At 45.0% G+C, this 26,965-nt stretch overlaps 1 protein-coding gene across 2 annotated transcripts in view; it reads right to left on the reverse strand.

Annotated features, from left to right (window-relative positions):
* The window catches only part of KLHL3 (kelch like family member 3), a 114,288-nt gene that overhangs the window by 47,006 nt on the left and 40,317 nt on the right, over nt 1-26,965 (reverse strand). For both annotated transcript variants that reach the window (XM_032592920.1, XM_032592919.1), the window contains exons 4-6: nt 24,845-24,966; nt 15,789-15,951; nt 2,904-3,013 (exon numbers count right to left, since the gene is read on the reverse strand). In XM_032592920.1, the coding sequence (XP_032448811.1) occupies nt 2,904-3,013; nt 15,789-15,951; nt 24,845-24,966 (395 nt within the window). The remainder of the gene's footprint in view (nt 1-2,903; nt 3,014-15,788; nt 15,952-24,844; nt 24,967-26,965) is intronic.

Here is a 26,965-nt window from a genome sequence, read left to right on the forward strand (position 1 = left end):
ATTACTTAAAAATAAAACATAAAAAAATAAATAAATAAACTGCCAGCCTAAAATGTACCAAATGGGGGCACCTGGGTGGCTCAGTCAGTTAAGCATCCGTCTCTTGATTTTGGCTCAGGTCATGATTTCACTGTTCATGAGTTCGAGCTCACCGTCGGGGTGGACAGCGTAGAGCCTGCTGAGGATTCTCTCTCTGCCCCTTCCCTGCTCATGCATGCGATCTCTCTCTCTCCCTCTCTCTCAAAATAAATAAACAAACATTTAAAAAATAAAAATAAAAGGTACCAAAGGGATCAAGATCATCAGCAATCCACTTTATGAAAAGCAGCACATAACTCTGAAGTTACATATAACTTCTGAGAACCAAATATAATACACAACTTCATTAATGTGAAAAATAATACCCATACTCCAAACTCTAATACACAGAACAAGCAACTCATCATATGTAGGCATATGAATGAATGAGAGCCACTGCAGACAATGTTATAAGTATGTACATTTAATGCCATGCTTCTTTGCTTCTGGAAAGATACATTTAACTCCATGGCTTATTTTACCATAATCAGTGGCAAAACTGATACCATTACCATTGTCAATGGTGCCTCAAAACAAAAGACTATGCTAATTACACTGATAGCCACCATTTATGTACCTGTCAAACAATATACTTGATTTTTTTTTTATCTGTGATCCTCATAACTCTATAAGGGAGGTACTCTTACTATTCCCATTTTACATGTAAGGAAATTAAAATTCAAAGAGACCAGTGACTTCAGAAAATCACAGAGCCAGTAAGCATCAAGTCGAACACAGAACCAGGTATGCCTAAGTCCAAAGCCCAACTGGTTTCCAGGGCACTAAAAAGCCTGGCCCCACTGACAACCCACCTCTACCACCACCCTGGCACTTAACAAGGATAGATAAGCTCTCACCTGAAGAAAGCTTACTATGATCTAGAGCAGGATGGATGGGCCAGCCGGAGCTAAAGTGGCAGGGTACCCCCCCTCTCAAGCCAAATACTCCCAGGTTGATTCAAATCCTGCTGCTTATATGGCTATTTAAATTTTCTCAGACTATACCTAAGGATATACGCAAGCAGAGCCCAAACTGACCAACTGCACCGACAACCACATGGTCAGTCAACTAACTAGTTCATTCCATCAAATTGTGCCAATTGAGTAGTACAATCCAGAGAAGACATTAAACAGGCTTGGCAAGAAGTCTTTGCTGCTGAGGCTGGGGCGAGAGGTGCTCACCGGCTGGCCAGAGGCATTCTTTATGCTGAAGGTGATATTTTACATCAGTTAATGGAAACAGAAGCCTCACTGAGCCTAAGGGAGAGTCCAGCTTGTTGTGCCTTCTGGAAATCTCTCTGAAGTCTTCGGGCAGCCCATGGATTCAGTAAACAACAGCTTTTCTTCTTGATCTAACTTTTGCAGGACAACAGGCTGGGGCTTATGATTCCACCCCATTCTCTGGACACATGCCCCTTGGATATTCATCTCCAGTGTAAAATCCTTTGCAAGAACTTTTCCTTAAATATTTTCCTCAGAAAAGGATTTCAAGCTTGGATACTATGAATGGACTAAGACAATCCAAGAAACATTTATTGAGCATCTCTGAGGATGCAGAGGAGAATAAGATGTGGTTGCTACCATCTAGAAAATTACAGTTGAATGAAGGAGGTAAGATGGGCTCAGAACTAATTACAATTAAAAGCAGAACAAGGTGAGTGTTATCCAGGAACACAGAAGAGAAAGGAATTAATTCCAGATGCGTGGTCCATAATAAAATCAGCTAACAGTGAATGAGCACCTACTAGGTCCCAGGTATGATACCAGACATTTTACACACCCGATCCCACTTAATCCCCACAATCACCCTGTGGAATACGCTGTATTTCTACACTCACTCTCTATGTGAGTAAACAGATGGAGAAGCAAAGTATCTCACCCAAGGTCACCAACTAGTTTGTAAATACTAGCAATGAGATTTGGACCCTACTGGCCAACACCAAAGTTCACGTTATTTTCAGTACAGTAGACTACATCTCCTGCAGTAAAGCTCTTCCTGGTAGAACTAGAATGGGAACTGGTTTGGAATTCACCCAGGTGAAGACGGAAGGGGAGAATAGTCCAAGCAGAGGGTCAGTGAGAGAGAAGGCCTAGAGGTAGAAGAGATCCGCAGTCACGGTGCAGCTAAATCTGTGGGCAGAAGTTAAGCCTGCAGCACAAAGGAAGTGGTGCATGGTTGGTGAGTTAGGGAACTAGGTATCAAGAGACTTAGGGTCTAGTTTTGCAATGGCCACTGACTGCATGATCCCCAGCAGATCCTATTCCCTCTCTGGGCCTCAGTTTCCTCATCAGTAAAAGTTTCAATCCCCTATTAGATGTTCCCCAAAGGCCTGCTCTGGCGTAAATGCTCAATGATGCTCCCAAGAAGCCAGGTGGGACAGTGGTTAAGACCAGGTGACTGGGAGACCCCAACTCTGCAGTGACCAGCTGAGTGAACTCAGACAAGCTAATTAATTCCTCCAAGTTAATCTTCCTCATCTGTAATGTGGGGGCTATAGCAATGCCTGCTTCATATGTTGTAGTGAAGGCTGAGAGAACTACAGAGAATAAGGCACTTAGCAGAGTGCGTAGGAAACTCTAAACATCAAGTTAATGGAGGCAGATTTGTCACCATCATCATCACCACTGTTATTTCTTTCTCAAAGTGTCCAGACACCAAAGGTAGTAGTCATGGGCCAGAAGGCCCTTTTCTAATTATTTAAAAGGACAAAAAATAAGATCCTTTTTTGCCACTGAAGACGAAAAAAATATCTCACCAAACCACAACTCCCTCCCACAACCGCCTCATGCGTGAGGCTCCTGTTTCACCAAAGGCCCATGCCATACCTTCTCCTCTGAAGAAACGGTCAGCTTGTCACTGGATATCAAGCTGCACACCTGGTCCAGACTGAGGCTAAGAAATTCTTCCCCCAGCATCACCTCTGGAAAGTGCTGCTCTGTTCCAAAAAAAAAACAAAAAACAAAAAACAAAAAAACAAAACACACACACCACACACACAAAACAAAACAACAAAAAAAAACAAACAGAAGTTCAGAAAACAAAGTTACAACACTCTTCCTGCCCTTCCATGAACCATGGCCATGGCAATCTGTGAAATTCAGAGTGGAATTCTGGGGACTCTGGGGGTGGGCATGAGGAATGAGGACACACAGAGAAAGACAGTACATCCTGGCTGAAGGGAAACTAGCCTCTTAATGTGGCAGCAAAGACATCCCTCTGTATGATCCTCCCTCCCAAACATTGCCATAGATGAAAATGGGGCAGAGAGACGTTAGGTTATATTTTCTTCCATGCTCCATGAGATTAATAATGGCGTTGCAGAAAAGCTTCACTGGGACCTGCCTACTTAATTGAGCTCATTTGCCCTCAAGGCGCAAGCTGGCAGATTTGCACACTGTGCCCCCTGCAGCTCAGCCAAACAAAAGTGGGTCAAAACTGCTGTGTGGCTGGAAGTCTCTGGAGGTTCTGGTACGAAGTCAACATTTCAAGGCTGGCAGAAGGCATCATCCTTCATGTCCCAAGTCAAGCCTACTACAGTCTCTGATTCACAAGGAGGCCTGACTCAGCATCTGTCCTGACATGTTGCCCCCCACCACCAGGAGGAACAGTCTGTGACAGGCGGGCCAGTGGAGACCATTAAGATAGAGGAGAATTTGGGAACAGCTAGAATGAGACAAAACACACAGGCCAGATGTCCATGCAGGGAAAATGCCAAGGACAATTCCTACCCTGAAATTTGCCCAGGCTACCATCCTGCTATTAGAGAGACAGTAAAATGTCAGCATAAGAGTGTGCACTTCAGAAGGAAGGAACCTAGATTTGAATTCTGACTTTTCCATTTGCAAACTGTGTTCCTGAGCCAACAGCATCACCATGCTAGGTCCCACTATCCCTCTGTAGAATGGGGACACGACAGCTTGTTTTGCCTCCCTCCTGTGCTGTGATGGGAAAGGAAGTGTCAAAGTATTTTTGCAAGCTCTGCCAAGGTAAAGTGGCCCATGAGCTGACAATTCCTGGTGCAGCAGGTTCTGGAATTGGGCCCTTTGGCAATTGCCCCAGGCTGGCCTCAATTCTCAGTCCTCTAGGGGTTCTACCCCATTGCCCCAAGGAGTATCTGCACTCCCTGCCCTCCGGGCTCCAGGCCTCCCCTCTTCTTTCTCTGCTGGCCTCTCTCTAGCCTTGTAGCTTCTTGGATAAATCTATACGGCCATACCTCCCTGTTCCCACAGAGGGCTACCCACCCTTGGTTTCGCTAGCCCCTCTAGTGAGGTTCAGAGTTCCTCCATCCCTGGGAAGCAACCCTGCTGCAGCCATATAATGAAAAGGAAATCAGAGCATGCTAAGCTCTGTTCTTACATTCATCACCTTCTCAAAAGCAAACAAAGAAAGGGCACCTGAGTGGTGCAGTCAGTTAAGCATCCAACTCTTGATTTCAGCTCAGGTCACAGTCTCAAGGTTCATGGATTTGAGCCCTGCATGGGGCTCCATGCTGACAGTGCAGAGCCTTCTTGGGACTCTCTCTTTCTCTCTCTCTCTTTCTCCCTCTCTCTCTCCCCTTCCTGAGCACTCTCTGTCAAAATAAATAAACTTAAAAAAAATTTTTTAAGCCAAACAAGGAAGATTTACATAATTTCTTACAAAAATCATTTTAAACTTTAAGTTGAAATACTTTCGGACCCAAAGAATTCCCACATACCCTTCATCCAGAGCCTCCAAATGTCCATATTTTACTCTCAGACATCCAGTTATAAACCATCTTGTCTATCTTTCACTGGACAAAGGGGCTCCCCACTTGTTCCCTACCAGCCTAATGTATCACTGAGCCTATAGTTAAAGCTCGTCCATCATGAAGCTCAGGAATGTTTGGACATGACAAAATAAATTTAAAAGGCAGATCCTTTACGAAGAGAAGCAAATGCCATAAAGTGAGAAGAATCTTGTCTTCCTTCTCCATATGTCAACAGGAAACAGCCTTTAGTTAAAGCTTAGATTTTAGGTTAGACATTCAAAAGACTTCCCTAACTGTGGGAATATTTAAGACTACATGGCACTATTTTTAAAGCATTCATTCCTCAAGATTTTTAAATAAAAGCAAGTGAACAATCTCCTTTGGATGGTGGGAATTAGTTCTTGGCCTTGAGGCCTGAGAAAGCAACAGGATTCTCCCTACAGGCCCTTTCTGATCCAAGAAGTCTTTGGACCAGAGACCTCCATCTGTTGGCAACAGCAAGAAATAGTGGAGAGAAAAAGCAGTCACCACACTAAAATAAAATGCAGGACATCCAGACTCTGTGGACCAGCCAAGGCTGAGCTCAGCAGGAGAGTTCAGGCAAACCAGCACCACATCCCTGTGGCCCAGAGCCACACACACCCTTTCTACCTTTATCTTTGGCTGACCAAAACCCTGACATTTGGAGGAGAGAAAAGAAGAAAGAGAACAGGAGGAGGTAAGAAGTTAAAATCTGGGGTGTGAAAAGTACTTCCTCATAGCTCATAAAGCCGAAAGTAGATGCGCCTGCATTTTGAAAAGGAAGAAGATGAAGTGCAGCGATGTGTATTCTAGGTGGCTTGGTGAACAATGCAGAAATTCTAAAAGATCAATCAAGGCAGCAAACAGCCCCCACACTTCCCATCTGTCACCCTCTGGGGCACTGCAGAATTTGAATCTAGGTCCCTTCATTCTGAAGTGGGCTGCTGCTTGGCCCATCTGGAACCTCCCACTGAAACCCCTCCAGAAATCCTCCCACCAGAAGCAGCAGCTGGTAGGGAGAGGGTAGCAGCTCCCCACCCAAGGCTGGGACCCTGGGACCCAGGAGACTTGCAGGGCATGAGCAGGAAAACACAGAGAAAGGAAGCAAAGAGGGAAACTTCTTCCCTTCCCCTTCTGTCTAAGGAGACAGGGTTGGGTCCCCAGAGCCTGGGGATCGAACCCACCCCCCGCTTTCTGTTAGCAACACACAAGAAACCATAAGATAGAACAGCAGGAACAGGGTGCTCCGTCCAACTTGACTTCCTGGGAGACAGAAGCTCCCCAGCAGACTTTGTATTCAGCCCTCTCCCCAGCTGCTTCCCAGAAAGAAACACCTCTGCTCCCAGAAGGTACCTCCTATGAGAATCTTCTACCTTTAACACTTGTTTGTTTGTGGATTCTTTGTTTGCTTTGCCTTGCTGTATTAAAGGAGAACATAGTCAAGAATCTTGGCTAAGAATGACAAGGCCTGGGTATAAGTCCTAACTCCACCTCTTATTATCACTTCTTTCTAGGCTTTTGCTTCATCATCCATTAAATGGGACTATAATAGCTGACTTACGTCTCAAGGTTGTTTTGAAGCTAGGAGACGATAATATGGTTATTACTATGGTTAATAATTCTTAACCATCCTTTTTGAGATGAAGGATAAACATTATATCAGCCCACATTTCTACTTCGCAAAGTCCAGTTCTGTGGGCAGCTCTGCTCTCCAACAGAGAAGCTTTTTCCTCCATTATCGGAGACATCCCTTGGGACTGCAGGTCCTGTCTGTGAACCGCCAAAGTCCTTAGAGACCCACTTTAATTCCATTAAGTTCAACAAACTTTCTATTGATATGTTATTCAATTTCTTTAAGCCTACAGTTTTCTCATCTTTTAAATGGGGCTAATAATACTCCCTATCTCACAAAGGTATATGGGCGTTAAATAAGCAAATATAGGTAACTCACATTGACTGAAATCCTTGCAAGTGCTCCATAGCTGTTAATGTATAATGTGCCAGATGCAGTGTTTCTTCAGAAATGAAGAAAGCGGGGGCGCCTGGGTGGCTCAGTCGGTTAAGCATCCGACTTCGGCTCAGGTCATGATCTCACGGTCCGTGAGTTCGAGCCCCGCGTCGGGCTCTGTGCTGACAGCTCAGGGCCTGGAGCCTGCTTCAGATTCTGTGTCTCCCTCTCTCTCTGACCCTCCCCCGTTCATGCTTTGTCTCTCTCTGTCTCAAAAATAAATAAACATTAAAAAAAATTTTTTTTTTTAAATGAAGAAAGCGGAGCCGATGCCTACAAGGAGCCTACTGGCTTCTAAGAGGGGTAAGACAAGACATCAGTAACTCCAACCCCAAGTCCATACGGCCATGACTGGGAGAAGCACTCGAAATACAAATAACAGCATGGAAGCAGGAAAATTCAGACCATGTGTAGACAACAGCAATAGCTCAGGCTAGCTAGAGCCGAGGCTATATCTTCACTCATCTAACACATGTTTACAGAACAAGTACAAAGTATGAAAAACTGTGCCAGACTCCAGGAGATGCAGTAGAGAGGCAGTCAGGCTAGAACTTGGGGGACAGGTGGGGTATGCAGGGAGTGAGGGCTAGCCCCTTGAAGGTGAACTCTCCAATAATCAACTCTAACTCTTCTAGTCTTTTTGCTTATGTTTCCTTAAAGAGAAGTGGAAACAGAGAGGGGGAAAAAAAAGTTCTTTTGGTTAACATTCCTAATTAACCAGCCTTTACCATAAGTGACAAACACTGTAAGTTGCAAGTTTGATTTAATGAAACACAGTATGCCTGTTCCTGTATATTTGGATGAGAAATTATGGAAAAGTGAAGGGACACCAGAGAATTTCAACTCCTTTCCCCACCAAGCAACACACACATATCTTCCCAAAGCTGAAAGCATGAGAAAAGACTTGTTCTGGGCACAAAGTTGGATCTTTTCAAGGAAGCAGGAGAAAGTTGAGGGCATTTCCTAATAGTAGCTAACATTGTGCTAGGCATTTTACATATATTGTGGCACTTACTTCTCCCAAAAGCCCTGCCAAAGTATCAATATTCACATTTTACAAATAAAGAGATAGAAGCTCAAGAAGTTATTTAGTTATATGCTTACGATCACGCAGCAGTAAGTAGTAGAGCCAGGTTTTGAAACCAAGGTTGTATGATTACAACAGCAAACATTCTTCGTCCCCACGATCGTAATAATTTGTCCTAAGCAGGCCGCTGTAGTAACATTCAATATTGACGTTGGAGCACCCTAATAATCTGTCTTAGGGTTACTACCGCAGAGAGACAAAGAGAATATGAATCTAAAGACCTTTCTTTAAAAACAACCTTAGAAGAGACATGTTCTGAACATTCTGGCATCATTCCTGGATTCAAATCTCAGACCTAACCCTTGAATTGAGATTCTTCCCTAATCCGCCTACCCACCACCAGGCTAGATGAAGTGAGAGTCTTCTGTGTTTCCAAAGCCCCCAAAACAGAAAATAAAAATTATCATACCCCTAATAGACCCGTTGTATCGTCTGAGGTCTTTCTTTCATACTGGGACTGTGCATCCCATGAGGGCAGGGTCTACCTTGTTTGAGTTTGCCTTGTTTGAAACTGAATTCTCAGTGTCAAGCACATCTGCATATATTGTGCTTCCCTACCCATTCTTCAGGATCAACTGCCTAGGGCTTGCGCAACCTCCCAAGTTAATTCCAAACCCATTCCAACCTTTTGATAGGATGAAATAAACCTTTAATCAGGTTCATCTAAACTACAAGCCCAGAACAAATGGAACTGAAAATCCATCTACGACTTCTCTGACCTGCAGAGATGAAATGAACCCCATTATTCCAGGCCCAGCAGCCCCAGGGAACAGGCATGAGTAACTCTGACCTGAACCACTGGTCATACCCTCCCATCCCCACCCCCCAAGAAAAGACTGGTTGACACAGGTGAACACACAAACAGGATCAAAACATTTTATCAGGGTAAAACAACAAAACAGAACTGCTTTACATCTCTCTCTCCCCTACTGCCCTATTTTTTGGAGGCAGAAGTAAGCTTTCCTGAATCAAGATTTGGCTTTCAAGGCCCACAGTTTTAGCAAAGTACAAAAATTTAAAGCATTCCTTTCTTTAATTTTTGTAATTCTTTACGGTGGAATAGCTCAGAATGTCACTTCTGTTTTAAATAACAGAATTGATAACTGAGCAAGGAAATGTAATTTGGATTATCAAACTCTTGCATTAATAAAAATTCCTTAAATAGTGAAAAAAGAAAGAGATCTACCTTAACCATCTCCCACAAGGATCATGACCACCAGCCCTCAGACTCTAAATATCACTACTTCTCCCCTCCTTTCCCCATTGACTTCATTCTAGATACATGTGTTATCACTCCCCCTTTCTAATATGCATGTACACACACACACACACACACACACACACACACACACACACACACACCAAGAAGCTACATGAAAAATGCCCATTTATCAGTGTTATTGATTCAACATCAGAATTCCCTGTTACCCAGAGCATAGAAGGATAGGGACAGTTTCCTAAAAGAAACTTGTTCTCCAAAATGAGACATCTAGCAACAAAAACCACCTGCATCTTACACTACTGCTTCATTTGCCCCCCTCAAGTTAGCACAGAAAATTGGGGAGGCAGGAGTGAGACAAGCGTGATGGGCAGCGAGGCTGGACTGGGTGGATGTGAAAATAACTTGGGCTCAGAGCACAGGCTCCCGCATCAGACAGCCTCACTATGAATCCTGGCACTGTCACTTACGATGTGATCTTGGCCAAGATCACTAAACCTTTCTGGAGTGTCAGCTTCTTCAAGTATAAATCGGAAAAATGGAAACTACCTCTCGTGGCCACGTGGCCAAAATGAAGTCATGCCTGGGAAACATGTAGCACCATGCCTGGCACCTAGCAAATGTTCAGCAAAATGGTAAAACCTCCTACAGTTACCGTTACCATCATTGTCATCATTTCATGATGCCAAGTTGGAGGCAGCAATTCCAAAGACAACCCTCGCTGACTCAGAGGTTCATGTTTTTTAAGTGATTTGTCAATGTTTTTTTTTTTTTTTTGGTTGCCCTTAATTTAGTCACTTTGTTCCATGATCTCAAGTGACTCAGTCAAAAGAAGGCTATTTCTCTCCATGAACACGTGAAATCTGATGGCTTTTCCATTCCATGGCTGAAGGACTATAGCTCAGCTTTGGCAGACTGATGTAAACAACATGTCCAAGGAATTTTAATTGGCATTTCATTAATGGGGTCCCATTAACATCCCTCCCAACCAGCTCTGCTGATGGCCCAGTACATGGCTGCCCAATTATCAAGCAACAGAGTCCCAATAAACCAGGGCCCTGGCCGACGAGGTTAAAGATTAAGCAGCCCTGGAAATAATAATGATGGCTAAGAAACAGGCTGCACCAAACACCAGGGTCCCTTTCTCAGCTGCTAGCTACCCATCAGCTGGGGGCAAGGGTCAAAGCAGTCAGCTTCTAAATTGGGGGACAACCCTCCCCCACCCCAGAATCAAATATCACAGCAAAAATCTGGGGACATAACCTAGAGGGGGAAAGTGGACCTGGAGGAAGCAGGGGGGACTGCCACAGCAGGAAGAGACAGGGCCATTCCAAACAGGAAGCCAACCAGGCAGCTGGGGGGAGAGAGGTGATCCCCCTCTCAGAGCTATACTGTATCTGCCTCTCGGTGCCTTCACCAGAGGGCTCAAGACTTATCAGAGGCAAGAGCTCCCCTTAAAAATACTTTCATTTTTTGGAGAGCAATTGGGCAATATCTATCAATTTTTTTAACGCACACTCTCTTTGAGCTACTTTATGCACTTAGATGATACTCTATAGGGACAACCTCACTATTGCTTACACACTAACAGTTGTACTCCAAAATAGCAGGTATAAGAATCCTCACTCAAGCATTGTATATGAAAGAAAAAACAGGTAACATTAATATCCACCAGTTGAGGAGTGGTTAAATAAGTTGTAGTCCATCCATATGATGCAGCAGAGAAAAGCAACAAGATGTAGCCATGCACAAGGGTCCGGAAAGAATTCCAAGATTTTGTATAAGTCAAGAAAAAGTACAATGAGTACAGAACACATCTATTTAGGTATGTTAGAAAGCAATATATATATATGTATATATATATATTTATTTATTTTCCATACGATTACCCAAGATCGTTCCCTTCAGAGTCAGGGATCAGTGCCCTTCACAGACAGGGCATGAGATAAATGGACTTTGTGTTTTGTAACTTTGTGTACTGATTGAATTTTTTTATGAATATAAGTTGAATTTTATTGAATAAATTCATTTCAATAATAATGGTATAGCAATGTTCCTGCTAACATGAAAGGGTGTTTGGAATGTACTACAAAGGGGTTTTTTAAACTGGAAAACATACATATGCAATGAAAAAGATGGAGAAAGCTCTATGTCAAGGTGCTGACTGTGGTCCTCTCTGGGTAGAATTGTGGTGCTTTGCCTGCTCTTTCTGCCTATCTGATTTTCCTTTAATGATCAGGGGTGGTTTTCTACTAAGACAGCAGTAACAAGAGCAATAACAACAGCAAAAGAAAGTTTGTGTTGGAGAAAAGAAAATAATAGAATTCAGAGGTAAAACTGGGGGTCATGAACAAGTGCAGGCAGAGGCCAGCTAGCCAGAGACTAGGGAGGGCATGGGAAGCAGGACATACCTGCCTGTGTATATGGATAAAGAGAAACCAAAATCAGAAGCTCTGGAAATGGTCCTCTCTCCCAAGTAGCAGCCATGGTGCTGATCTGAGGAGACTCATCTCTCCACCAGGACCCAGATGAGAGGCCCTGTTACTATAGATCACGAGATGGGTGGGGAGGCTCCGAAGTACAGCCCCTGTGGCGGTGCCTACTTCTGCAGGAGGCTCTCCTCCCTGTCCTCCCATGCCCAAAGCCATCCTGGAAAAGAGCAGGATGTACTACCTCCATCACGGAAAGGGAAAAAAGGCCTAGGGTCACTCAGCTCCAAGTGATGGCTGGTCTGATCCCTAGTTTTGAACTGGATGGTCTCCTTGTAGTTTCTTGGTTTAAAACACCTCCTAATGAAAGGCATGGGGTAGGCAAGCCTGTGACCACAAGGGCTGATACTGCCTGCCCCTTGTATGTGACCCTGCTTGGTGCCCACTTACAGTGGGATGGGGACAAGACATCAGCTTTGTCTCAAGAGGCATCGATGGCACAGAATGCCAGGTTCCATCTAAAATCAGGGGGTATAAGAACAAAGAAACAAAGCACACTCACATCAGTGGGTAGGTATGAGGGATTAAGTGTGGATCATCATTTCACACACGCTTCTCAAAACACTTCACAATCTTACCTTCGTATTTCTTCTAAAATCTTTCCGTTGAGGTCTTATCAACCTCTGCATTACCATGGCTTCCCTGCTGTGCATGGCTGAGGCCTACAGAAAAACTACAAGCAAGAGATGGTCACAGGCTCCATACAAGGCTCCACAGGGAGGAAACTCTCAGCCTCAAGTGACACTAACAGTGACAGGAAAAGTAGGAGGACTCACATGAGCAATGAGGGGGCAGCCTAACAGCGAAGAGAAGATGTCCACATCTCACTTCTCCACCCAAAGATGACTAAACACCCTGAGTCTAGCAGAGAAGCTGGTCATCTGTCTACGTGGTCTGTCTACATGGTGACTACATGGCACAGTCTTCCAGGCTCACATTTCCAATAAAAAACATCAACTCCAGGTACCAACGCTCATCAGTTACCAATCCACAGGCCCACCTATGTCCAAATGGAGCCTGGAGCCAAAGAATGTAGTAGTTATAAACATTGGCTCTTGAGTCAATGCTATGGGGTTTGAACCCTGCCTCTGTCTCTACCAGCTGTGTGACACCAACTAATTTCTTCACTTCTCTGTGCCTTAGTTTCCTTAGCTATTTCATGTATTAAATGAGATGATGTGCATAAAATACTTAGCATAGGGTGTGGCCCAAAGTGGCAGCTCAATAAATGCCAACTAAAAATAATTCAACAGGACATCTATATACACATCTGTGTGCACAAACACCCACAACGCTGACAGAAGCCAATCACCATGACAGCATCAGGATGAAGGAGTATCAAGACAACACTGTGTTCCAACAGCATACTCCCCATCCTCTCACAAGTGTCTGTCACCATCAGACAGTGAAAGGACCACTGGGGGAAGACACAATTTGTGAATGTGGGGGAAAGAACCAAGGAACTTGTCAAAGTTGGGGGTTAAATACACAACCCAAACTTCAGAAAATTGTTGTCAGCCGACTACAAAACACAAAACTACACATACTTGCAAATGTTGTGCAGAAGGAGAAGGCTAGGGAGGGGAGACAAGGAAGAAAAAGAGAATTGCTGGCATGTAAGCACTCTCCCTTTGCCCCTATACCAGCAGATGTTCACAAGTTGACCTGGGCCTTGGCCAAGCTCTTGGCTCCTGGTGAAGCAAAGCCTGAGCACAACCCTCTTCGAAGGCCGGGCTGGGAGCCCTCTCTAGGCAGAGAAAGGGCTCCTTGAGAAAAAAGGAGAAAGAAAGTGAAAGATAGAAAGGAAAAAGAGGGCACAGGAGTGGGAGCAAAGAAATAGGAGACTCAAGGTTCAGAGTCAGGAAGAGTCAGCAGAATTCAGAACTGGGACCACTGGGCAATGTCCTTCATAAGAATCATCATCTTACCAACTGTGTCTGAAACAGACTTCAGAGAGAAATGAGAATCGATGTAGGCTCCTAGAGTCTGAGAGGTTGATAAAAGAACACAAGGATTCCAAGAAATAGAGCACATGCATACTGCCTTGTGGACTGAATGACTAACACAGCACAGGGAGCTGGCAGGTGGACAGGCAACAGGCCCTTGGCTCATTTCCAGACACGGGATGAATAGGAGACACAAAGACAGATGGTATTTGTTTGGGCAGGGGGAAGAATGAGACACTTTAGTGCAAGGGAAAGAGGGAGCCATGAGTGAATCTATTGATTAAAATGACTAGACCCATTGCCTGGGCCACCCATGATCCTTCTTTGTCCTCGAGTCAAAATAAATATCAGTGAAGATTTCTTTCCAGCTAAACATGGTGTACTGAACATTCATGTCGATCTCTGTTCCCTCCCAAAACCCCACTAAAATAAGAGCATGACAAGCTCTGGCAGAGAAACGGAATGGAATCAGCCCATTATCTGATGTGGAATCAGCCCATTATCTGATGTTCGATTCATTCATTCATTCATTCATTCATTCATTCATTCATTTAAATGTTTACTTATTTTTGAGAGAGACAGAGCACGAGACGGGGAGGGGCAGAGAGAGAAGGAGACACAGAATCTGAAGCAGGTTCCAAGCTCTGAGCTGCCAATTCAAAGCCCGATGCGGGGCTCAAACTCATGAACCCCGAGATCATGACCCGAGACGAAGTTGGACGCTCAACCGACTGAGACACCCAGGTGCCCCTGATGTTCAATTCTTACAAAAATCTGTCTTACAAGGATTGGTGGTAGGAATTTTTTTTTTCATGAGAGCAGAGACTTGTTTAGTTTTCTACTACTTCTCCAGCACCTAAAATATGTCCAACATAGGCATTCAAGCATCGGTGAACAAATATACTCCCCAACAAAGTAATGCAACATAATGTCACAGTCTATGCCTAGTACCGACTTTACTACACTTAATTCCATATTAACTAGCACTTCTTAGATATTTTCTAACATCTGTGAGATTACAAGGTGAATAAAATTCAGGCCTGGGGCGCCTGGGTGGCTCAGTCAGTTGAGTGCCTACCTTAGGCTCAGGTCATGATCTCACGGTTTGTGGGTTTGAGTCCCACGTCGGGCTCTATGACAGCTCACAGCCTGGAACCTGCTTTGGATTCTGTATCTCCCTCTCTCTCTGCCCTTCCCCTGCTCACTCTCTCTTTCTCTCTTTCTTTCAAAAATAAACATTAAAAAAATTTTTTTAATAAAAAAATAATTCAGGCCTGAAAAAAGCAATTATTAACTGCCTTTCTGATTATAAAAACCTAATCATAATTGGTAACTCAACTTGGTTGTAGAAATGGTACTGGGAGAATAGAGCAAGAAAGAGCGTGTATACATGAGGGAAAGTCCATGAAAGCTCAGTCCTGTACTTCTGTGAAAAGTCAACAGATAATATCTCAAACTAATAAATCCAAAATAGTGGCACATTTTATTTAGATAAATGGAAGTAATGAGTAGATGTTGCACCTTTTAGCAGAATCAGAACCTGCCCTTTAATTCTGTCAGAATTGAAGGTTGAGTGGACATAGAGAATGGACCTGGTGTGGGAAAGCAGAGCAGGGGACTCTGGCTTATCATTACAGGCTCTGCAGTAGTATTTGGCTTCTAGAACCATACTCATAGAACACTTTGATCAAGACAGAAATTTTCAGGGCGCCTGGGTAGCTCAGCTGGTTAAGCATCTGACTCTTGACTTTGGCTCAGGTCATGATGTCAAGATTTGTGAGTCTGAGCCCCACATCGGGCTCCGTGCTGACAGTGCAAAACTTGCTTGAGATTCTCCTTCTCTCCCTCTCTCTCTGCCCTCCCCTGCTCATGCTCTCTCTCTCAAAATGAATAAAACTTTAAAAAAAAAAAAGGAAATTTTCTTAAACAACAACAAAAAAGACTGATTTCAAGACCTAACTCAAATGATTCCTCCTTCCACAAAGTCTCAGATCTCCTTCCTATTCTCTTGTGAAAATGACTGTCTGACAATTAATCCTATTCCACTTGGTGATTGGTGGAACTCTCACTGTTAAGTATCCCTCCACCTGTCTTGTCTCCCCGACTATATCACAACCGCTTCCCAGCACAGCGCTCTTCTCACCGTCTCTGAGGAGCAGGTTATTAAACCCACAAGCTCAGGACAGGTGCAGCACCCCAGCTCCCCGTTACCTGCATATGCGTTGGCCTGCTGCAAAAGGTCAGTGCAGGTGTGCACATCGGCAAATGCGCGGATGCCCAAGCAATTGGTGGGATGCAACTGAGACTGCAGGAAGTCACAGCAGTTCTGCCGAACATCCATGAGCTGCAGCAAGCTGGCTGCTGGGAGCAGCACCTGGAGGAGAAGGTGACATTCTGAGACACTAGACACTTCTGGCAGGGCATCATCTCACTAAAGCACCATCCCAATCATACCACTCCCATGCTCGCGAGGTCTTGCATGGCTCCCCACTGCCTGTCCAACTAAGTCCAAACTTCCTTCAGGGCAGCCCCAGCCCCATTTCCCACTACTCTCTGCTTGGTAGATCCTCAGCATCAGCAGAGGCTCTGTATCCCTACATTCCACACCAGTGCCTCCCAATCACGAATATATGAAATCTCTGGGGATCTTATTAAAGCTCCAATTCAATAGGTCTAGGGTGGGGCCTGAGAGCCTGCATTTCTAACGAACATCCCGGTGATGCGTGCAGCTGCTGGAACCACCGTATGGACTGAATGTTTGTGCCCTCCTCCCCCAGATTTGTAATGTGAAAGCCTAACCCCAACAAGCTGTATTTGGAGACCGGGGCCCACGAAGAAGTGATAAAGGTTAAATGAAACCATAAAGATGGGGCCCTTACAAGAAGACAGAGAGACACCACAGCTCTCACTCTCTCTATAGTGTGAGGACACAGGAAGAAAGCGACCTTATGAAAAGCCAGGAAGAGTCTCATCAGCAACCAAATCAGCTGGAAATCTGACCCTGGACTTGTAATTTCCAAAACTAGGAGAAAGCAAATTTCTGTTGTTTAAGCCACCCATTGTGTGGTATTCTGTTACGGCAGCCCAAGCAGACCAAGATAGATTGGTTCTCCTACTTGGCTACATACTGAATCACCTGGAGAATTTTTTAAATACTGATGCCTATCTCTCACCCCCAAAGACTTTAACTTAATAGGTATGAGATGTGACCTGGCCAGTGAGATGTTTCTAAAGCTCCCCAAGCATTTTAACATACAGCCAAGTTTCAGAAAGCACTTCTCTACAGCTTTAAACATATCATTTTCACTCAGAAAGGCACAGACTAAATTGTTAACTAGTGCGTTCGCTACTTAAGCATCTATATGCCAGGTACTGGTCTAGGTTCTGGGGTTTAGTGGTAAGCACAGTAAACCAGATCCCTGTTCTTAAGGAGCTTACAATCTACTGGAACAAAAGAATGACCCTCAAACCCCTTGAGATTCAGGCAATCACACCGTATTCTGCCATCCAAAAGAAAAATGGTAAAGAACATCTTTAGGTACATTCTCAGAGAAAGGAGAGAGTCATTTCCTTTTAAAAGGTCACAGAACACATGAGTATTTATGCTGTATCCTGGAAGACAGAAATAGTTCCTGCTCAGGTGTGTGTGCATGTGTTTTTCCTAAAAGCCAGAGAAGACTGGCTTCAGCAGGCCAGAGGGGTGCCAATCCCAGTCTAGTTTCCCTAGGACTTGCCCACAGCTGCCAAAGCCTGCCCTCTGGATCAAATACCCAGAAGAGATGGCACAGTCCTATTAGACCCCAGCTCTGCTGCCCTCCACCCCCACTCTCGGGGAAAAGGTACACAGTCTGAGAATGACTTTCCAAAAAAGAAACTTGAAAAAAACAATCACAGAGCATTATAGTTTCATTGAGGCTGCTTAGCTCGGGGCCCCCAGCATCCATTTCACCCCCAAACAACACCCATGCGTCCCAAGCCTTTGCTCTTAGCTGCTCCCCTGACTCCCAGGGAGAGTGTCTGGGCCAGACTCCAGCTGTTCTCATCCACAAGAGCTTGCCCAGGAAGACTTAGGCTACAGATGTATTTGTTTTGTTTTTCTGATTTAGGGCACTACAAAAGTCTTTTTTTTTTTTTTTTTTTTTTTTTTTTACAAGATTTAAATTCTAGACCCTGACCTTCTCCCCAAACATGTCTGAATGCTCCATGCAATAAGGCCAAAAAGCCTGTCCCCCTGCCCATTCTTGGGCCTTGTCCCACTACGAGGGTAAACAGCTAAGTTTGCTTAGGGATGAAGCATTTCCCAGGACACAGGACTTTCAGTGCTAAAACTGAGGCAGCCTTTCCTCATCCCTGCTATAGGCAGAAACCACCAATGTCATCCTCCACCAACAATGCTCCTACTAGTGAGCTAAGAGCCTGCTCTCCACAAGGCAAGCTCTTCCTCTTTATGAGCTTAACTTCTTCCCTCACACAGCTGAGTTCCAGAAAGTTCTAGAAAGCATGCTTCTCTCCCTTCTTTCTTCCCCTATGCTATGTCCCCAACGGTAAATTAACATCATGTCCTTAGTAATTTTTGAACCACTGATTCATTCCAGAGAAGGAAAAAGGTAAATTCACCCACTCTTGGGAGTTTTAGACTATAATGTAGCTCCAAATGTGACCATCTGAGCTCCATCCCCACTAAGCAGCCACCTAGTGGGTAGCCCCACTAAGCACCCATAAACTGGGAACCTCAATTAACCTGTGAGCTTGCTCAGTCCAGCCAAACAGATTCTAGGACCAGATTAGTCTTTGCCTGCTAGTTAAGTAGAGAACCATTAACCATTCTTGCTGAATACATAGCAGGAAAGGCAAGCTGTGTTTCAAATCCCCAAACGACCTCTGTGATACCCCCTTGACCCAGCACTAGCTACAATCTACAGTTAGGGCCATAGGTCGACAGGTCATTCTGGTTTGCTGAGACTTTGCCCATTTTAGCACTGAAAGTCCTATGTCCCAGGAGACCCCTCAGTCCTGAGCATGCTGGGACAGCTGATCATACTAGGAACCAGGAACTTCTAACCAGTTATCCTAAGAACCCCTGCTGGAGAGGAATAATCAAACATTGTCCAGAACACACTGTACTCAGTGGTGGGGCAGGCCCCAAAAGGGTCAGGCTAAGAAGAGGCAAGAAAGGGACAGCAGCCTTTTAAGCCCCACAGAGGAGGATTTCTGAGAGTCTGGTCCGCCCCCAAATTGCACTGCCAGTCAAACCAAGATGACAGCATGCGAGAGACACACACCTCCTTCCCCCTTGCCCTCTTTTTTTACCACAAAGGCAGTGGCACGGTGTGGTGCTTAAATTCTCAAGCTCGTGACAACCAGCCAAGAAATTAAAATAATAAATACTCCCTGAACATATTCCTTAGGTTATACTTTCAGTTTTTAAAACCTCCCTGGATACAGCTAGCTCCCTACATAGCTTTTCCCTACTGTTCACAAAACACACTTAGCAGGCAAAAATTCTAAGGCTTTCCACCTCTCTATACACCACCCCTCCATCCTGTTTGGATCCACTCCTGCCCAAAAGCATTCCCAAGATGACTTCCCAAAGTGAACGGGGACTTGTGGTTTCTCTAATTGCTCCTTCCCTCTCTTTGATCTTATACTATGATTAGCTATGAGTCAAAAGGCCTTTTCTTCCACTACTTGCTTCATACAGGAAGGCGTGAAGAAAAGTAAAGGAAGTCAGAACACTGAGGGCAAGGTTTGGAGACCAGAAGATAAATCACTGCTCAAACTCTGAGTCTCAAGGATAAACTGGGGCACCATCCATGGGGATTCTGGGGGCTGCACATGATGGGAACAGACAAAAATCCCCAAAGGCTGTGAAAGAAAAGAGAGCAAAACATCCCTAAGGTGGCTATCCTCATTTCCCTCTCCCACATCAACAAGGGCTTTCTGAGGATTTCCTCTTCTCTTATCTTGTGTGCAACGCAACTCCCTGACTCCCTTGAGGGGCAGCAGTAACAGGTTGTGAACAAGAGACCAAGCTCGGATTCTTGGCTTGGTGGAATCACAAGGGCAGCACTGCTTGGCTCCTGGAAGGAGGAGGCTGAGCATGTAGGAGCTGCTGGCTCGTACCACCACAGGGATGTAAGATGACTCCAGGTCAAAAAGCTTTTGGTTTGCTTTTTGTCACCCCAGTGTTAAAGGTTCTGGGAAAACGGGCCCTCGGATGACCCTCAGTAGAGTTTACAGGTTTCCTCCTAGCTTGCAAATGGCCTCCCCTCCATTTTTCACGAGCAGGCCCCGTTTTGTTTTTTCTCTCCCTTGGATAACATGAAAACACAGCAGAGGATATCCCGTCACTGAGTTTGTTTCCTCTAACAAAAACAAAAGGAAATGCCCTGCCTCAGAAAGCACCTACTCCTGGAATTTCAGGGCGGCAGGGCCATGCACAGAGGGAGGGGGAGCAGTAACCAGAGGGGCCAGGTGACAGGCCTAGGCCCCAGTCACACAGTGGGTCTGTCTCTGCCAACACCAAACAAGAGGACTGGCATAGAAACGTGGTTAGGAGTGCCTGGGTGGCTCAGTTGGTTAAGCGTCCAACTTCGGCTCAGGTCACGGTCTCATAGTTCATGAGTTCAAGCTCCATCCACATCAGGCTCTCTGCTGTGAGACAGAGCTGGCTTTGGATCCTCTGTCCCTGCCCTCTTTCAGCCCCTTACCCACTCATACTCTCTCTCAAAAATAAACTTAGAAACACTGTTAAATAAAAATGTGTTGAAAAAAAAGAAAGTGGGGGAGGGAAAGAGAGAGAACGAGAGAGAGAAGGAGGGAGGGAGGACGGGAAGGAGAGGGAAAGCGGTATGTAGATGAGCAGAAGCACTAGCAAAATGGCGCTGTGATTAAAAGTGTCACTTAGAATTTTGACTTCTCAACTTACCAGCCATATGACTAAGGCAAATTACTGAACCTATCTGTGCTCTGCCTCCTCAACAGTAAAGTAAAGATGATAATGGCACTGCCTTCGAGGCTTGTTGTGAGAATCCAATGCAGTAATACACTTAAAGCAATCAACAGAGAGCCTGATGCATAGGGAGTTCTCAGTTAAACTGCTTTTTATTACTATTAAAATTAGGAGCAGAAGTCAAGATTCTGATCATTCATTTAACAAGCAACTCAAATTACCCATGTCAACAGAGCACAGTGAGACGGAGAGAGCTGGGTTCAAATCTTAACGCTACCGCTTATTCAACCACTCGGATCATTAGCTTCTTCCACTGTGAAAGAGGGATCATACTAGAATACTTGCATTTGGTGGTGATGTAATTAAGTGAAATAATGCATGTGAAGTGACTGCCACATGCTTGGCTTTCAATGAGTATTAGTAAGTGCCAGCTATGATGGCTGTTACCTCCACCAGGGAAAGGCAATTCAGTCTGTCCAGTGCCTGTGTGCCTGGGAAGGGGTTAAGAGTGGAGCGCTGGGAGCCATTTAACCAAGCCCCAGACTCTGATCCTTGTTTCCCAGGCTTTCAGGGGAGCCCCAGGGCCTCCAGGCTCACCTCCTCAGTGCACCAAATCCTCAACAAAGGTTGTCTTTACAGCTTGTGAGCAACCGCCTCAGCAGATACGTCACAGCATGAAGACGCAGCCATGTTTTGATCTAAGTACTCCTTCAAGATGGGGCCCACACCCAGTACTCCTTCAAGATGGGGCCCACACAACACCTCCTCAGTGATGCTGCCCCCATGACCATCCCCATCCTCCACACTGCTGAGTACCTATTTGCCTAGCCATGCATCTCTACTCTCAGACCATGTGCTCCTCAGTGACAGGGTCTCTGTGCTCACAGCGCTCACAGAGCCCATACTATCTGCCTGGCACAGGGTAGCAATGTTCTAAGGCTTTATCTGTATTAATTCATTTAATCCTCACACTAACTCTATGAAATTAAGTACTGCTATTACGCCCATATTACAGATGAAGACACTGAGGTACAGAAAGATTAAGTAAGCTGCCTCGTATCTCACATCTAGAAAATGGTGGAGCCAGGATTTGAAGGCTGACAGTCTGACCACTCAATAAAACGGCTACTATATGAAAACGGATCCTTAAGGCAGGGTGTCAGTGAGGGCGTCAGAGAGGCTCTAGTAGAAGGGAGGGAACACAAATCATGGGTTGACAGAGTAAGTGTCTTCTCTGGCCCAAGCTTACTGAATCCCATGCCCTCACTTTACAGATGGGAAAACAGACACCATGCCAGGGACAGAGCTAGAACAAGCGCACTCACTCTTGATCAGGGGTGAAGCTACGGCTCAGACCCAGGCCTCCCTTCAGACTCAACTCCTGCCTCATCTCTAATTCTTCCTCTGAACCTGCACATCTTCAATCTGGCCCCTGCCCTACCCCTATAACGTAGTTTTACAACAAACAGTGGTGAAGCCACTTTCTATAAAGGACTCTGATGAGTTTATCTGCTGCTACCTGCCTTCATATAATGGTGTTTACACACTACCACCGGGTTAGACCAAAGCAACAAAGACAAATACTCGGCCAGACGATAAGGATCCAGAGTGGAACATCTTCTACTTATCCAAGTTTGTAAATACTTTGGACTTGATGGGGGAGAAAGAAAGTTATTCAACAAATACATGGTAAAAAGGTTAAAAAAAGCTGGTTCCATTCATACAATCTACAACCTCACCTACAGTGTTGTATTTGTTGGTTTGTTTTTTTTGTTGTTGGGTGTGGTTTTTTTTGGGGGGAGGGGGTGGTGGGCAAGTGTTTGGTTTTGTCTTAGTAGCTTAAGACAACACAAATTTATTTTCTTACACTTCTGGAAGTCAGAAATCCCAAATGCATCTCTCTGGATTAAAATAAAGGTGTCAACAGGGCTGCATTCCTTCTGAAGGCTCTAAGGGAAAATATGTTTCTTTGCCTTTCCTGCTTCTAGAGGCTACTCGCATTCCTTGGTTCATGGCCCCCATCTTTAAAGATGGAAACATCAAGTTGAGTTTGTGTCGGGTCATATCTCTCTGATTCTCTTTATTCTACCTCCATCTTCCACTTCAACGTTTATTTATTTTTGGGACAGAGAGAGACAGAGCATGAACGGGGGAGGGACAGAGAGAGAGGGAGACACAGAATCAGAAACAGGCTCCAGGCTCTGAGCCATCAGCCCAGAGCCCGACGCGGGGCTCGAACTCACGGACCGCGAGATCGTGACCTGGCTGAAGTCGGACGCTTAACCGACTGCGCCACCCAGGCGCCCCGCCATCTTCCACTTCAAAGAGCCCCTCTGACTCTACTGGACCCACAGGGATAATGCATGGTCATCTCCCCATTGCTTGTCCACTGATCTACAACATTAATTCCATCTGTACAGTGAACTGCTCTTTGACAGTTAGAACCTAACATATTCATAGGCTCCAGGAATCAGGACATGGACATCTTGGGAGAGGGTCATTACTCTGTATACTACACTATATGATTAATAGTTACTGATATACCCTAATGCAAGGTTTTTCAAAAAATTATTAACCCACTGTACATTTTTCAGTTGACATCTAGCATTGGTCATTAGAGTTGCAAAAGATATAATTCCTTTCATTCTGTAAATATCAATATTTACATCACTTTTCAAAGTATCCAAGTGAATATAAATGTGATGGTGGTTTGATATCAACCTTTTCATATGTTTTTTCAACACATGCACTGTACTCACTTTCTATCAAATTATTCTGCACTTACTGTTACTGCCCAAAAGTCATTCAGCTGTTTAGTTTCTGTTGCTAGACATAAGATGTGAGCACTCCCTTGCTGATTTCATTCTGGATGAAAAAGACTAGAAATGAATTGCAAAGGCTGTGTGTTTTATGGGGTATATACCTCAGTTTAAAAGGGGAAGGGGATTAGACTAGATCACTTGTAGTCTATAAGACCTGAAAGTCTATCCAGAGGCCAGAGACAAAGGCAGGCTCTACTGAGAGGTAGGCTCTGGAGGCCCGAACGCAGGGTGCCTCAGACCCTCAGCTTGCCTTTACCCTTTACCCTCACAAGTACCCTTCACCATAGCAAGCCTCAGCTTAAATTTTATCTCCCAAAAGAGCCCTTCCCAGATCCCCTCACCCATCTAAACTGCGTCTCCTTGATACTCTCTAATTATATACCATGTTCCCTACCTCAAAGGACTTATCACAATCTGTGCACAGACATTACTTGTGTGCTGATTTGATGAGCATCTGTCTTCACCCGCAGACCACAAACTGCATGACAGCAGGCAACGGAATCACCCCTGTTACCATTACAACCACATAGCCCAATGAAGTGCCCAGCATATAAGAGGCACTCAAACATCTGGGTTGAATTGAATGAAAAAATGATTACCAACTCAGCTTTCCAAATACCGTGATCCTGATAAAGGAGGTGGTGTTCTGGAAAAGGGAAATAGGTATTTTGGTCACTGGAGAGGTATCTGCCTCACAATAAAGAAGGTGGAACTGTGCTTTAAGAAAAAGAAAAAAGGAAAATCCTTCATATCACATGTACCTTCCAGCACTTTACTGAAATAGTAAGGCCCTTAATGACAAGAAATAGTATGTCCTGTGTCTGTGTTTGGCCCAGGGGTTTGTAGGTTCCAGAATGGGCCACACCCCCTCAACCATCTCTCCTAGTGAAGCATGCCGGTGCTGCCTCATGTCCCCAACCATTAAGACGCACACCTTTGGGTGAAGCAGTGTCTTCGCTGGCTCCTCTTTTCAAGGCTCCAGATGGCTGAGGATGAGGGCGGGGCAGCAAAAGGAGGAAAAGGCACACATTTCGCAGCCGCACACCCCTGCTGAGACTCAGGCCTGGTGCTTGGCACCTCCATCTCTGAGCATGAGTGCTCAAAGAAACTCAGGTGACTAATGTTGAAACAGGAAAAATTTTTAACAGCCTCACAATCCACACTGAAAATCCCTGAGGTGAGATGATGACTGGGGAGAAGTGGGGTCACCCTTTACCCAGAGTTTGAACCAACATGAGTTACAGACTTTGCTCTGGTGCCCAAGCTCATTTAGAGGCATGACGGCTTAGCGGTTAAGAGTATGGGTGCCATGATCAGACAGGCATGGGTGTGAGGGTCTTTCACCCAACTAAAGGCCATGTGACGCAGGGCAAGTCACCTAACCTCTTTGGAGCTTTAGCTTCCTCTCCAGCTACCAAATGAGTTGTCGCTAGGGTTCAATGAAATGATGCAATAATAATGCGTGGTGAGCGATTAGCTGGGGTTGAGTTTACCTGGACGTTCTCTTCAGTCACCTCGATTTCTGCCGTATAGATGTAGTCAATCAGCTTATTCAGCGTCCTCCCATCCACGTCCTTGATTTCTATCTTCTTGGCTTTACTCTCAGACATGTCACCTACAGTCCAAAACAAAACCAAAACGGACACGAACTTGGTGCTTAACTTTCACATAGCCTCCTGCCCTGTGTTGGCAGCATAAAAGCGCTGGGAGGTGGCAGAAGGGATTCAGGCATGGAGGAGGATAAAACAGCTGACCTCAAGGGCACATCAACTTTGGGTCTGTGATCATCTGCAAACCTAACTCTATGCATTCCTCACTCTGTCTGTTGCCATTCCCATTTTGAAGGCAAATCTGTGAGCAGTAGTAACTCATTCAACCAACATTTACTATAAACCTGTACATACAGGGCCCAGAAAAGTGAACAAGATATGCACCTGCCCTCAAGGAGCGCACAGTTTAGCAGGGCAGATATATAAAAATATATGAGGCGACAGGAGCTTAATGGAGATATAAATAACATGCCAGTATAACAACAACAATACAAAGTAACATTTATCGAGTGCTAACTACAGCTAAGCAATGGGCTAAGCACTTTAAAGTGGCACCTCTTTCAATCTTCACAACAACCTAGGAGTTTCATTAATACTATCCCCAGTTCACAGATGAAGAAACTGAGGCACAGGAGGGTGGGTATTCATTTTGCCCACAGTTACACATCTAGGAAGGGGCCAGGCTGGGACTGAAACCAGTGAGTGTGACTCCAGAGCCCACACTCTACTCACGATCCTCTACTAAATCCCAAGAATGCAAAAGATGGAGCAAACAAGCCCTGGGAAGCCATCCTAGTAGGAGGTCACACTTAAGCTGGGTATTTCCACGGGCAGCAAAGGTGAGGAAGGATGAGCCGGATGCAGGAGCCATAAGTTGTAAAGGCAGGAAGGTGCCAAAAGGATAAATCTGGAGAAGAGTGAGAGGCTGGTATGGGGTGCCAGTGAGAAGAAGCTGGAGAGGGAGGCAGCAGCCGGGGCTTGCAGAGCCCTGTAAGCCACGCAAATGAGTTTGGACTTGATCCTAGGAGTAGCACCACTGGAAGGTTTTAAACAGGGGAATGACATCAACAGATGGGTATTTCTGAATGAAATTTTGGATGCACGGTGGAAGCTGGATCAGAGGCAGGGAAAACAGTTGGGAGGCCCGGATAATAATCCAACAAAGAAAAGGACAGAGCCTGTGAACTAGGGCAGCAGCAGTACCACATGTGCACAGAAATGAGGCCCCTTTCCCCAGCCTGCCCTCTTACACAGCACATGGGTTTGTCTACAGCCAAACTCATCCAACAAGGGCTGCTGATTCCAGTAGGAGAAGACAGGCTAGACATGTGTCTTTGTAGACTGAAATAAAGGGCAACTTGACTGCAAGAAACAGGGATTCAGAAGCCCTTATGTGAGTATGAAAACAGAGCCCGGGTAGTTGTTTTCTCTCTGTGGAATTTGTGTGCTGGAGCCAAGAAAATAAAGTACAGTACAGCGTGTGGGCTGCAGACGCCCACCTCCAAGCTGCATGGGCAGCACATGATTCCTCCACCAATCTACAGTTCCCAGCCCAACACAGTTAGAGATTTGAATGAGTCTGGAAGAAGGAGGAAAATCATTCCAAATTCTGCCCACTCCTTCCACCATCAGACCAGGTAGACCAGAGACCCTCCACCCTGTTCTGTCTTCTCTCTGATTACCAGTAGAAGTCAGTGAAAAGGCCTCAGCACAAAGAGCCTTGAGGCAGGGCAAACTGGCAAAGGGGAAAGAGGAAAAGATAGGAGATTTCTACTGCACCCATTAGACAGGCTCTCACAATCTCTCTTGAGTTTACTCCAAGACACATAAAATAAAAATCCACACCCAAGAAAATCAAAAGTTCAACTTATCTTTCTAAACAGCTATTAAGAAATTCATCAGTAAGAGTCCAGCTGATAATTATAATGCAAATGATAATTACAGACAGCCAATTCTTCGTTTAAGAACTTGGGCCTTAGAAAAAAGACTGAAAAAAAAGAAACACCTGACTGCAAGAACCAAGGGATTCAGAAGCCCTTATGTGAGTGTGAAATCAGAGCCTGG

This window comes from Lynx canadensis, chromosome A1 (genome assembly GCF_007474595.2).
Source record: "Lynx canadensis isolate LIC74 chromosome A1, mLynCan4.pri.v2, whole genome shotgun sequence".
Taxonomy (NCBI): Eukaryota; Metazoa; Chordata; class Mammalia; order Carnivora; family Felidae; genus Lynx; species Lynx canadensis.